Raw genomic sequence first — 13243 nt, 5'->3', positions numbered from 1 at the left:
ACACGGGACGGGGCGGGTTACGGATGCTGACGTTAGTGTTAACACGAGGCACCGGACAACAAGCAAGTCTCCTGTGTTAGTGGGGTGCGGGACACGTCAGGGAGGGTAAGCAGTGTTCAAGCGTCCATGTGCCCGAGCCCGTGACGTCGCTGCTAGCTCCAGTACCTCCCAGCTCTGCGGGACTGCGGTCCTTTTTCCGCTTTTTCTTTTTGGAGCCGTAACCGTAGTTGTCCCTGGCGCTCCACCCGGGATACAGCTGCATATGGAGCTGTCTCTCTTGTCTCGCTTTCTCATAGTACTTTGCTTGTTCCTCGCGGCTCAACGAATGCCACTGCGTATTATGATACCAGGATATTGGGTTACCAGTCGCCGACATGTGCCTCGACTCATTTTTTGTTTAAGACATTGTTACTCTTGTTAGGAATGAGATCGCGTTCCGGGAACTACAGTGAACGGTCCGGTTTCTCGGTAGCGTTACGGTCAGCTATTTATTATTCAATACATCTATTAGATGGCAGATAGGGCGGCATTGTCTTGTATAATGCAAGCTAAGCTGGACGTGCCTGACCAATCGTATTCCTAACAAGATTAACAAAGGCTCAATCCAATATGTTCAGACAAATATTCATATTAAGTTTGGATACAATCGAACTGCTTACATCACGCCTCTACTTGTTCTGCTAAAATAAGGTTGTTGACATCCATTTAACCTCTGCTTAGTTAAACCTTGGTCAATTGCGATTAGATGACGTCATGTAAGCAGTCTTATACAATCCCGATGTATTCTACTGTTGAATAGACGTCGGTTATAAGTGCCGGTTAATTACATAATTAATTGATTAATTAACGACTTAAGGCCGGGTTGATTGACAGTCAATACGATGCAAGACGCTTAGCGCTGTTGAATAAATCTTTATGCATTGACTTTAGTATTTATGTCCCTGTGATTGATTCTGAAAGGACTGACTCTGATTTTGTCCTGATAAGTGTATGCTGGTTACTCAAAGGCTGTTTATTTGTTAAACATAAACTTTAAACAGTGGACATAACTTTCGATAAATTCAATAAAATGTGGCACAATAAATTCCGCAAAACGGATATTAAGCCTCATTCAACAGAATACTACAACGGGATTGAAGTAGCGTCAACAACAACCTGTCTCACACAATAAAAAAATCATAAGAGAAAAAAAAAAAAACAAATTATATAAATTTTCGCATTTCAAATTTTGGCAGTTTGATATTTGAATTTCGAATTAGATGTGTAATTTTGAATTTGGAATGTTAAAATAACGAATTTATTCTAATAGTTCTGTGTGAAGAGTTTTTACTGTTTATTTGGAAATGGTTACTCACCCGTCGGCCAAGTATTTGATTGATGGCTGCTGACTCCTTGAGGGTACATTCGGCGACTACCTTCGCCCTCATTTCCTTCATATAGAGCATGAAGGCGTTAAGGGGTTTCTTTATATGAGGTTTCTTGTTTTGTTCCTTGTTGTTCGAATTCGCTGAACTGTCTGAAGGCTTGTCGCTTGAAGAACTGCTGCTGCCTTTCTCTAGTGACCTGGAAGGTACAGCGGTATATGTCAGAGATTGTAAACCTCCTGAAATTTTTAGTAGCAATCCGAGAAATGCTATATAATACATAACATGCCTACTGGCCAACACATAAAAATAAGTCGCCATTCAAATTAGCTTATTTCAGTGAACTCTGACCCTAGAGTTGCCTGTGTTAGCAAACATAAAAAACGCCGTCAAGAAGCATAAGAAGAAAGTGCTAACTTTCATAATCATCCATCATGATTCTAAATGATATTTAACTCAGTTCAAAATACATAGAAATAGTAGATCGGTATCATTATAACATCCGTTTTGATAAGTTTCTGTTTAGTCAGTCATTGACGGAATGTTACTGTTGATATCTTTTATGTAATTCTTTGAGATTATGTCACTCTATAGTTTTATCTTAAGCTTAGTCTATTTATATATCAAATTTTATGTAATATATCTACAAATGTTTGAGATAAGAACATTCTTTTCATCAGTGCTTGCGCATTTGTGTTGAATAAAGTACATATTTCAGTTTATTTTTGCTGGTACTTCAAATTGTCCCTTTAGAATTGGGTTTGTATTAAGATAATTTTTAAGCTTTGATTAGTAGTCTTCTTAATAGATCGTAATTCAGTTAAATGAAAAAATCACACTATTATTAATAGTGTTTGCGATCTTAATAGTTCCCATACATAAGACTATTTTTTTATTAGAGAATCTTCAAAAATCAACTAATAAAATAAATAACATACCAAAAAAAAAACTCCACATTAAAATTATTTCCCCAACCATACTTCACCGAAAGCCATACATTGACCAACAGCAGTGGGATCAATATGTTAATAACTAGTTTAGGTGTTAACGACACATACAGACAGACGACAATAAACAGCGTGCGTCCGGTTGGAAATAGACGCTTCGTTTCCGGCGCGCGCGCAGCCGAGCGCCCGACGGGGCCCGGCTCGTGAATGGAGGAAGCATACTGATTTTTTTTTAATGTTTGCTCAGACTAGATGGCTAGTTGAACTGTCTTTAGTGCATCAATGTTGTAAGTAGTAAATATAAAAAGTGGGGTTAAACTTAAAACAAGAGATATGAGCAGTCGAATTAGGGCCCGGCGGGGCCCGGCTACGTGAATAGAGGAAGCATACTGATTTTTTTTAATGTCTGCTCAGACTAGATGGCTAGTTTAACTTGTTGGTGTATACGTTGAAGATGTAAGGAGGCGAAAGATAGGTAAACATTTGGTGAAATTGAAAACTGGTGGAGATGGGGTGGAGCAGTCGAATTCTAACAGAATTTTAAGATAAAAAATGACAGCCAAACCATTGAACATCTTCTTACACTTACTACTAAACCATTATCATCCCATTTTAGAACTATGTATTCTTTAAATGAAATACAGAGCCACAAGGATCTCAATTTATTCATATGAAGAAAAAGCAAACAATTATGTCATCCTGCTACTAAAACAGTAAATATGACCTTAATCGTGATTTTCCAAAAATAGCAACAATTTAAGAGATAGAGATGAGTCCACTGATATGAAAAATAACGGTATAGTCACAAAACGACTGTATTTAAATGTTAAAGTTTTTAGTGCAGACCGTACATATAGATTGAAGAGATAGTTCACAATTTTAGCTTTTTAAGGAAAGATTTTGCCTAATTAATTGCCAATTTAAACGTTGCTGAGCAAAATCCTGTTTATTTATTTGCTTGTTAAATTCATCAAATTGCTTCATCGAATTGATTTTTTGATTCATCGAATGATTCTTAAATAATAATTTAAGAATCATTCGATGAATAGTGTCTATTTAAAAATGTTTTTTTTTCTCAATTGGGCACAAACAAACAAATGGTTATTTGCTAAAATATACACAGCAGTGATGAAATAATACTTATTATAAAATATATTTTTATCCACAATTATTCCTTAATCAAATTAGATGCCTACAAAACAAATATTCACTGTACCAGCCTAACTCCCTACTATATTCAATCAAAAAAAGAAAAGCCAAACGGTTAAAAAACGACTTCCTGACTTCACCATTCTAAAATGATATAAATAGAGTTAATAAAATACATTGTCAGTGACATATAACTGTTGGTTTGTATGTCCAATATAAAAGTTTTATACACCAAATTAGTTCTGAATATAGCTAGTTTAGTTGGAAATATATGACTTCCTATGGGCGGTGTAAAATGGGAAAAGATATAAAAAGATAAAGAAAACTCGGCTACAATGCGTGTGCGCAGCCAAACCAGGTATTCGGCGCTCAGTAATTATGTGTTACGTACTGTCGGCGAAACAAGTTTGTATCAATATTAGTATTTGTATTTGTAACTTCATATTTGTTTAGTTAATAGGCAGTAATAATATGTATGGTTGTTTAGGTGTTTGTTTATATAAAGCACAAATTGAATTAAGTTTTTTTTTATATACATATTTAAAAAAGAATAGATTTATAAACTTATAAAAGTTAACAGAACATGTTTATGATTTTTTCAACAATCATGGCATGTTTCATATTTTTATTTTAACAGAGAATTTGTATTACAATGACACTCATTTTGGTACGTATTTTTCATAATCATTATTTTTTATTGATCAAGCCCATAGATAAAACCATTTATTAAAAAACACATTCATTACATGATAAACGGATATACATAAAAATGTGATAATTAAAAAGATTGTGTTTTAGAACGAATACCAAGTAGTTAACGAATGCGACGCAGTAATAAAATAACTATTAACTGCTTAAAACCACGTGTTAATTACTTAAAGAATTATACATACGATAAAAATGTAGATTAAGAACTTAACGAATCTATATATTTTTTTATGAATTCGTAATTAAATGCCAATGCATGTTTATTTTAAATGGTTATTAATATGCATGTAAATGGTTTATATAGAAAATAGTGTTCGCTCTTTCACAGCTGTCGTAGACTTAAACGACTATAAAAAATGTTTTTAAATACTAACTGGAAGCCTAGTTTATATATTCATAAATTGATAAATTCATAAATTAAGTAAAAAATACAATGCATTTTTAGTAGTAGTTTTAAGTGAATACAAGGACCAATTTCTTACATGACTTATCGTGATATACAAAGTATATCTTTAACAAATATCTGTAAGCATTTGTTCGGGCGACTGTACCGGGTGACGCGGCCCGTTACCCGGGCTGCTCGTATATCATCTTAATTAAATTTCTCCGCCAGCGACTTATTTACATGATTGTACCTGGACCTTTTATGTGTGTAGTTGTGAGGTCGCAGTGGGAGCGGGTAGCGATTTGAACACAAGATGTTATAGTACTTGTAGTTATCAGATTGTTTGGATGGAAAGATTATGGCAAATAGTATTTTAATTACTCAAGTCTTTAAATAATTTTTAATGATATAGTGTAAAGAGGTTATTTCCAGTCTTTCCCGCTATATAAATTTACATATTTTTTATGCATTTTGTTACGAAAGGATTGGAAACGGTCCATTGGTCTTATTCATTATAATCAACCATCTAACAGACCCTAGTTCTTTAACGTAATTATTGAAAAAATGGAACCTAAACCTACATAAAAATATTATTTCCTACTACATCAGTTTAATAAGTTCAGTTTATCGCCTACAGTGGGACCTCGCTCATTTGATTATTCATTTTGACTGATGTAAACTTTACATTGAAGTAGTGACTTGTCGCCAAGCATCAGCTTTCTTGTTACCTGATCAGTCAATACTGTTGACAGTTTATTTAAAACTCGTATTTTTTACGGTAGCATAATTAATTACCAAGCTGTTTTGGTTACTGTACAAAAGGACCAGAAAAAGTGGGTAACCCAAAATTGTATATTGCAAATGTAATTTGTAATGTAATAAGTTACTTTTCAGAAATGATCATTCATGTAGCTGACCTTTTAAAGAGATTACGATAAACTGGACGTCAGAAGTTAGTTTATCCTACATCTTTCTAAGCATATTTATTGAATATAACTCCAAATATGTACTTGAACGCTACTTAACTTTAAATTCTATTTTAAAGTATATCTGTCGCAGAAATTACTGCAAATGGGACAGATATGATATAGAATGATGTTTGAGCAGTTCTTAAAATTGAGTGGCGTTCCAGTATTCGGCCGTTAGATATCCATTATAAACAATGCCAAAACCATTCAATCCCTAAATCTGAGGTCCCATTTAAGGACCCTATCATTACCCAAAAACACTGATATTATATAACATTTTTCAAAACACAATATACATGGACATGTGTTAGCTACCCCTACGCGTACTATCTTCAATCTTTCGAACAAGGGGGTGGGCAGTTTAGCCGTATAATAGCAGACCCGATACCATCAAGCTATGATACAAATTGTAGATTAGCAGAAAGGGTGTGATTTGACATACTCGCATGTAGATTAAAACGTTTAAGTTACACTGTTATTATTAATTAATTGTGTAACGGATAAATGGTTGTGCGTGCCAGTGAAATTGTTTATTTAGTTTTGAAAATGTAAATGATTGTGTAACTAATAACTAAAGTTTTGTATTTTCATGTTGTTGTTTTTTATAATTACCTACTAATAGTAATTAAAATAGCTCCAAATATTTACTATATTTTTGTACGTCATAAAATAAACAGTAGTTAATAATAAAGTATGCCATACACATTGTTTACAAAACATTTCAAAAATGTTATTCTCCGATATAAAGTCCGAATTTTAAGGTCTAATCAACTAATATGTATGCGGTACCTCAGCTCATAAACTATAAGACAAATCGGTGAGAAATTGTACAAAGCATTTTGTAAGATGCGCCATGAAACATACATGACTTTTGTGCCTACAACACTGTTGTTGTACAAACGACATAAATATTAACTTGAATGCGACGATAACCTGAGGGTTTTCACACGGATTTAGGATTATTTGGTATTTTGGTGCAATTTTGTCAATGAATATTTTCTTGGTTTGATTTTCGTTCTTGATTTATTTCTAGCTAAAGACGCAAGAAGTTTTTGTCTGTTTGCCGTCTGTCTGTTTGTGTAAGTAGATGAAACCTAGTGTACCAGCAGTTATTCATAGATATGTTTCATTAAACTTGGTTCAGTGATTTTAAAGTTATTGGTTTGTTTGTTTTATGAACTAAAATTATTTTTTAATCCAAATTGCCGAAGACACAACAGAAGAACCAAGTTCTCAAATGGAAACGGCTACAAGGACCAATTCTTGGAAAGTTCAGAATAATCTTACCTTGCATATCTTGAATGATGTGAGTCGAGGTCTGACTTAGAGGGGGGAGGAGGCACGAGCGCAGGCCCTAAGCCCAGCCCTAGGCCTCCGCCCAGTGTTGGAGAAAACCGGTACAATTCACTGAAGAAGAATGAGCATGTCAGTAAATTGAGTCTTTGGTGAAGTTTAGTTACTACTTCTTTGAAATTTTTATTTCTTATGGTTAGTAATTTTCGATCAAATTTTAAGTTTTGTAATTTAAGAAAAGCCAGTGAAGTTGGGGTAAGATTTATCAACAGTTGTTTTGTTAGATTAAATGGTTGAATGATTAATCAAATTCAGTATCAAAGTCATTGCATAAGGACTGAAAGCTATATTTCGAGACTAAACAATGAACTTAAGAAGTAGTAACTATTGCAATTATATAAAAGTACAGGCAGACTATTTAGCATTATCCAACATAATTCTAATGAAATTTTAATGAAATCGCAAATTTTCGTAAATAGGTAAGTTCCACCGAGAACAATAGACGTCAGTCAAATAACCAGTGTTGCCACTGCTAAATAATTTGCCTGAGTGATATAATAAGTATGTATGTACCTAGGGATACCATACCTCGATAGACTAGAACTAGAAATAGGCAACGACGTGGGGTAAGGACTCCTGAAGCCACTCGCCGCTGAAGATATTGGGTACATGCTTGGAGTATGCCTGAAAATATAAGGCTTTATTTAATAGAAGAAGAATTAAGAATCAATAACACCAAATACTGAAACATTAGTTAACTGTAAGTCTATCTGTAGCGGCAATTTACGTAAGTGTGACAGAGATAACATTTTGCGCAGCACAAAGTTTTTGGGACGTTTCAGTATTCTTCCATTTACACAATTATTTGGATATTGAATGATTAATTAAACTAAACAAAAGAAGCTTTATTTCAATCATTCATACATTGTGGAAGACTAAACCGTTTTTTTGCGAAAGGCAATGGCGGAGTTGCAAGAATCAGGGCTATCGCCTTTAATTCATTTTAATGTACATTTCTAGACAAAAATCTATCAATATTCTTTACTATGTAATTAAAAATCATCCTGTTATAACTTTCGAACTAAAAACATTGAAAAAAAGAACACCCGCCAATTCGCCATTCAAAAAACAAACAAATGAAAGCATAGAGAGAGCAACAAACTTACCATGACGCTGCAACTTGTGACATCTCTGGACTGAGCATGGGGTAGGGGTATGTACCCCCTGGGAAGGGGTACATGGGAGTCCGCGCCAGACCGGCCGCTGAAACATGCAGCTAGTTAATGACGCGTCTAGACGTTATGCGCTCTGTGGTATATCTTATACTATCTGTGTTACTTTTGTGGAGAGAAAATAAAATTTATTTATTATTATTATATCGTTGCGGATATTTTGTTGTATGCTTTGAGTAGATTATGATGAATGGTAAAGATGAAGTAGTAATTGGATAAGTAACTGATCAGGTTTTGAACTTTTTATTAAATTATTGCATAACCTAGCAACCTTGCTTCTGCTTTTATGTCATATCCTTCGTCATATCCTTGTTTTAAAGTAAGACTTCAAAATAAGTCCAGATTGTCAGTCTCTGGCTATTAATAACCTTCTTATTTGACTTCAAAACGAGAGCTTATAATCTATACCTATGATAATGACAGATTACAAAATTCCGAATCAATTTTGAACCTTACTCACCTAACTTAGAGTCGAGCTGGTATGGCGGGGGTATGCCCATATGGGCTGGTGGTGGCTGTCCCAGTTCTCCACCAGGACAGAAGAGGGAGAGACTTCCTCCCGCAGGCAGGCCCATCTTACCCGTCTGCAACAAAAGCACAATTGTGTTAATAACAAAATCTAGGAACACAAGGCATTGTTTAGGGAGACATCACATAATATTTGTAAAATTAATACGTACTAAAAACTTAAAATAGTATGACCACAGGCGACGTTTCAGAAACAAAGTTTCTTACATAATTTCTTCTGCAAAATAAAATGATTCCGAAAACAAATCACTCCCATAAACGTACGAAAAAGTAGTTTCAGATCCAGACACAAAAAAATCATATCATTATAACTTCACTGTCAAGACCGGTAGATACAAAAACGAACGGTACCGGCGTCATGTCCACAGACACCGAAAATTCCAGTTACTTTTTTAACAAAAAAAAAGAGGGACAAATAAACAAACAGCCTTCCACACAACCCTAAAAAAACAGAGTTCCAAGGCAACAAAAACCCGACAACTACTCTATGGGAAGACGACGCGTCATTAGCAAGTAAATTGGCGCCTGGAACGTATAAATTTCGTTCTACCCTCGCCGTCGCCCAATTATGCAAAATGGCGCCCAACGAGGGCCATTGAGGCGCGTCGCACTTCCGACCCAGAGTATCTCACCTCTAATTAAACTGGGAATTCTTTTCACCACTTTATTATACGATATAAACGACAGTACACGTTCGCGTTATTTAATTTTGTAAGGTATTGTTGTAGGTACAAGTATTTGTAAGACGTTCTGTTATGGGAGATCATAACGAGCTTGAAGATTTCTTCATATTTTTAAGATGGTACTGGTGAAGAACTATATAAATATTTTTCCTCTAAAATACTACGATATAACCGACGACGTCTTCTTAATTTAAACCATTGGCAACATGAACTTTTTACAATTATGAAAAGCTATTGTCTCATTAAAACAGTTTTGACAAAAGCTGGTGAAGTAGCGCTGACCGAAAACGTGCTCTAAACTCATAATTCGAAGCAATTTAAAAGTAAAAGGGCTGACAATCCCTCCGCTCGTCTATAGTCGAAGAGCAGGAACTGCTTATTAAGACAATAATTACCACGAACAAAGAAGCCCCACTAATTAATAATAAAACACGAACAAACAAAGACCTCCATTCACGCTCGGGACAGTTTAAAAAGGAAAAAATAACCGAAACGGTGGTCGAAAAACCTCGACATGCGAGCAACGAACAAAAAGAAGCCATAGACAATGATGACAGTCGAGACGCATAATGCGGGAGCAGCGCGTTCTTAATTTGAAAATATTTCCATAATAAGATTTGTCTATGGCGCGACTGGTAGAAACAAAAGAGTTGAGCGCGCTTTGTTCCGTTGACAGACGGTAATAATTCAAAATTATATCACGCAATTAGATAGCGCTATTAAATACTTAACGCGAGGCGTAAGGCAAGCTGCTTTATTAGCTAAACAACTTTTCTCGTTAAAACTTGCATTTTTAAATTAGTAGGCATCTTTTCAGGTTTGCGTGTACATTGAGAAGGTCCCTAATGAAGGCCAGGTGGAGTGGCCGGCTATTGAAGAAATCGCTGAGTGGGTAGTTACTGAAGCCGCATGAAAGCTCGGCGTGACGTCACCGCCACTTGAGCGACAAGCCGCAGTCGCTAATTGGAACTCGTGGCGATAGGACGCGAGAAATGTTGCCTCAATCGACTAATACTTCAAATTTGAATAGGTTTGTTAACGAGCGGACGGTGAATGTTGCGAATAAAGTTGAGTGCTCGGTTTGCATTCAGTTACCGAGTTGTATACACGCGATTTTTGCTAGTTAACTTTTAATTCGGTACTTCTATCGAAAAGCTGTTCGCAAGAAGTAGATGTCACCGGGTTTAAAATGGAATTGGCGAATTCCGTCAGGTCAGAGCGGTAACCTAACTGGCGCACACAGCCGCGGTGTTCCTACACCCCTTTAGTTCACCAATGCGAACGAAGTAGGGCGTAATATCTTGAGAGTTCGCCCCCGGGGTAGTGGGCGTGGAAGTAGGATGCTGTGTTGCTATGGCAACCATGTGTAGGGGTGATCGTACACGTGTCCTGCGCCTGTGTGTGTGAGGGGAGGCACTGCCGCTGTGTGCGTGCCACCGACCACCGACCTTGGAAGTTTTGGTCTAGTTTTAGATCTCAGCTATTTAACTTTTTTTCAAATAACTTTTTTGTTACACTAAAGAATGTTTTTATTTGAAACAAAAGCAGCAGGTTTATTGTTTAGCTCCTCATGGAGATTAAAATGAGAACAAAGGCGAGTGTTCAGTAAAAATAGAATATAGAACTACCCACTTTTAAAAACTGTAAGGTAGATAATGCAGTTCAGCAAATATTTAGCGAGCTGAAAATTTCTACCTTAACGGATTTGACGTCATTCCTTATCCATTTCCGGCATTGGTCCTTCGAGCCGGATGCGATCCCGGCGGATCCATATAACGAGGGAGGCTGTGCTACACACACACACATACACATACATATTTACATACCTATCTACTTTTCCATACAATTTCATTCGAAGAGATTATCTATAGGAAATAGGGTTATGATAGTATTGTGTGATGGAAAATGTATCAATGGCATTTTTATTTCTGAGAATGGATTAGGAATATTAATAGAAAAAATATTAGGACATAGAGGCATTTTAAGTACATAAAAATCGTTTGAAATTCAGGTCAAACTGCCACATACTGGTTCTAAAAACTTTCAAGTTTCCCACGGTCGTGAAATTAGTATTAACGTCTAAACAAAATTAATGGTTCCTGGTAACGTTCTTGAGAATATCGTAAAATAAGCAAAAATATATTGAAGCAATTAAAAAAAAATACAAATGAAGTTGAAAAAAAAAAACAAATGATTAAAGTATAATAGAACAAAGCTTCTTACAAAATCTGAGCCATTCTTTTAGAATATAATCGGAAAAACTTTTTTTCTATAGGTACATTTCTTTCGGAGGGAGTTTCAAGAAAATCTAATGGTAAAATTTGGGAGGGTGGCACAATATTCAAATCTGAATATCGGAGGGTAGAGCGGGAGGCTGGGGGTTATTGACCTTTTCCGTCAGACTCTGCTTACCTATATATAGAACGGATATAAATATTGGTACTGGATGTGGCTTGGAAATTCCCCATATTTTTTTTTATTAATTGTTCTTTGTATTAAAATAGGGTATTTCCTTTTACGAGTATAAAAAAATATTTCTATTAAACTTCTAATCTGAATATGGATGAAGCCTAGCCGTGCATCACACATGCAAATTCAAACTGATAACCTTTATATTTAATCGACATTTCTTATACTAAAACTAAGGTGTGTATTAAAAAAATATACGCACATATAAAATACGATGCAATTTGTCGGGCTAAATATAGAGCTAACTAATAGGAGCATTAATTTTATAACTTGCTAAACACACGATGTTAATTAACTTGCTTTCGAAGTATAGAAATAATAAATGGCATCGTTTTATAGGTAGTTTGTTAGATTATTTCAGATATAACCATCATGGATTAATGTTCTCGTTTAATGGGGAGGTGTTATTACCGGTATTACGTCGTATAAACTGCTAATCATTGCTACTAAACAAATGTACGTTTGATTAGCTTATAAATCTTGGAGGAAACTGCAGATCAATAATTACAGTCAACATACCTGATGCAGGTAGACTACACTCTTAGAAAATTACAATAATTTGAAAGCAAAATATAAAAACCAAAAAAAAAACATACACTTTGTCCCCCCAACTACGCTCATATGACCTTAATACCACATCCAGTGCTCTTAGCTCAATGCTCATCGGCAGTGAAGGGCACGCCAATTATGTTTTTGACGTAGGAAGCAGGCTTTCAGTAGGAAATTGAAATAGCCGCTGTTTTCCCAGGGAATATTTACAAGGGGTAACTACGGGTATGTATTGACGTGCTATAGGGAAGTTACTGTTTTGTTTAAAGCTGAATACGAGGAACGAAGATAGTTATTTATATTGGCTTTACAGTCAAGCAAAGAAAAAAATACATAAGGGATTATGTATAGACAGTATATAAAAATACACCTTACACTTATTGTGTACCAATATGTTCTTCACAATGACGATTATTCCCAGTTTGAAAGCTTATTTTTCACATAATGTTTGCGTCACATTTTATTTTTATGTTCAATAGAACTCTCTACATACATGTTATCAATCCTATTTTCACCTTATTATTTCGTAAAAATGCCAGCTAACCTTCCTACATTTTTCTTTTGTATTCTATATTTAAATATACTGAAAGCAAAGGAAATCCTGTGTGGGTTTTCAGGACACAATCCCAGCCTTCACAATACTGAATTAGATACATACCTAATAATAGTCCCTTTCAAATAACTAAGCTCAAGAGATATTCAAAATCAAAAATTACAACGGCTTAGAGAAATACTAAGTGGGCATTTTGTCACCGATTCTGCGAATAATTTAATTTAGAGCAAAAAGCTTGCGCTTGCGCATCCATCTCAATCTGCTAGCGGACACTTAACTACTGAGTCACTGAATGTCTACTGAGTCATATTGGTTTTAATATAACTGCAAGGAAAACTGGAATTGCTAATACGTACCTAAATTACTGAGAGAAACTTATAAAAAAATGGGTAGAAATAAGGTACCAAGTTTTCAA

The 13243-nt window shown here is 35.3% G+C and overlaps 1 protein-coding gene across 9 annotated transcripts in view; it reads right to left on the bottom strand.

Moving 5' to 3' along the window:
* Nucleotides 1-13243, bottom strand: part of LOC124642598 (protein pangolin, isoforms A/H/I/S) — a 124134-nt gene that overhangs the window by 7202 nt on the left and 103689 nt on the right. For 4 of the 9 annotated variants that reach the window (XM_047181063.1, XM_047181070.1, XM_047181062.1 and 1 more), the window contains 6 exons: nucleotides 8507-8630; nucleotides 7981-8077; nucleotides 7388-7498; nucleotides 6809-6928; nucleotides 1356-1563; nucleotides 166-331 (listed from right to left, as the gene is read on the bottom strand). In XM_047181063.1, coding sequence (XP_047037019.1) covers nucleotides 166-331; nucleotides 1356-1563; nucleotides 6809-6928; nucleotides 7388-7498; nucleotides 7981-8077; nucleotides 8507-8630 — 826 coding nt within the window. The remainder of the gene's footprint in view (nucleotides 1-165; nucleotides 332-1355; nucleotides 1564-6808; nucleotides 6929-7387; nucleotides 7499-7980; nucleotides 8078-8506; nucleotides 8631-13243) is intronic. The other 5 variants (XM_047181071.1, XM_047181065.1, XM_047181069.1 and 2 more) reach the window with 3 other exon arrangements.

This window comes from Helicoverpa zea, chromosome 25, assembly GCF_022581195.2.
Source record: "Helicoverpa zea isolate HzStark_Cry1AcR chromosome 25, ilHelZeax1.1, whole genome shotgun sequence".
NCBI lineage: Eukaryota > Metazoa > Arthropoda > Insecta > Lepidoptera > Noctuidae > Helicoverpa > Helicoverpa zea.
This window is presented reverse-complemented; position numbering and strand designations above follow the sequence as displayed.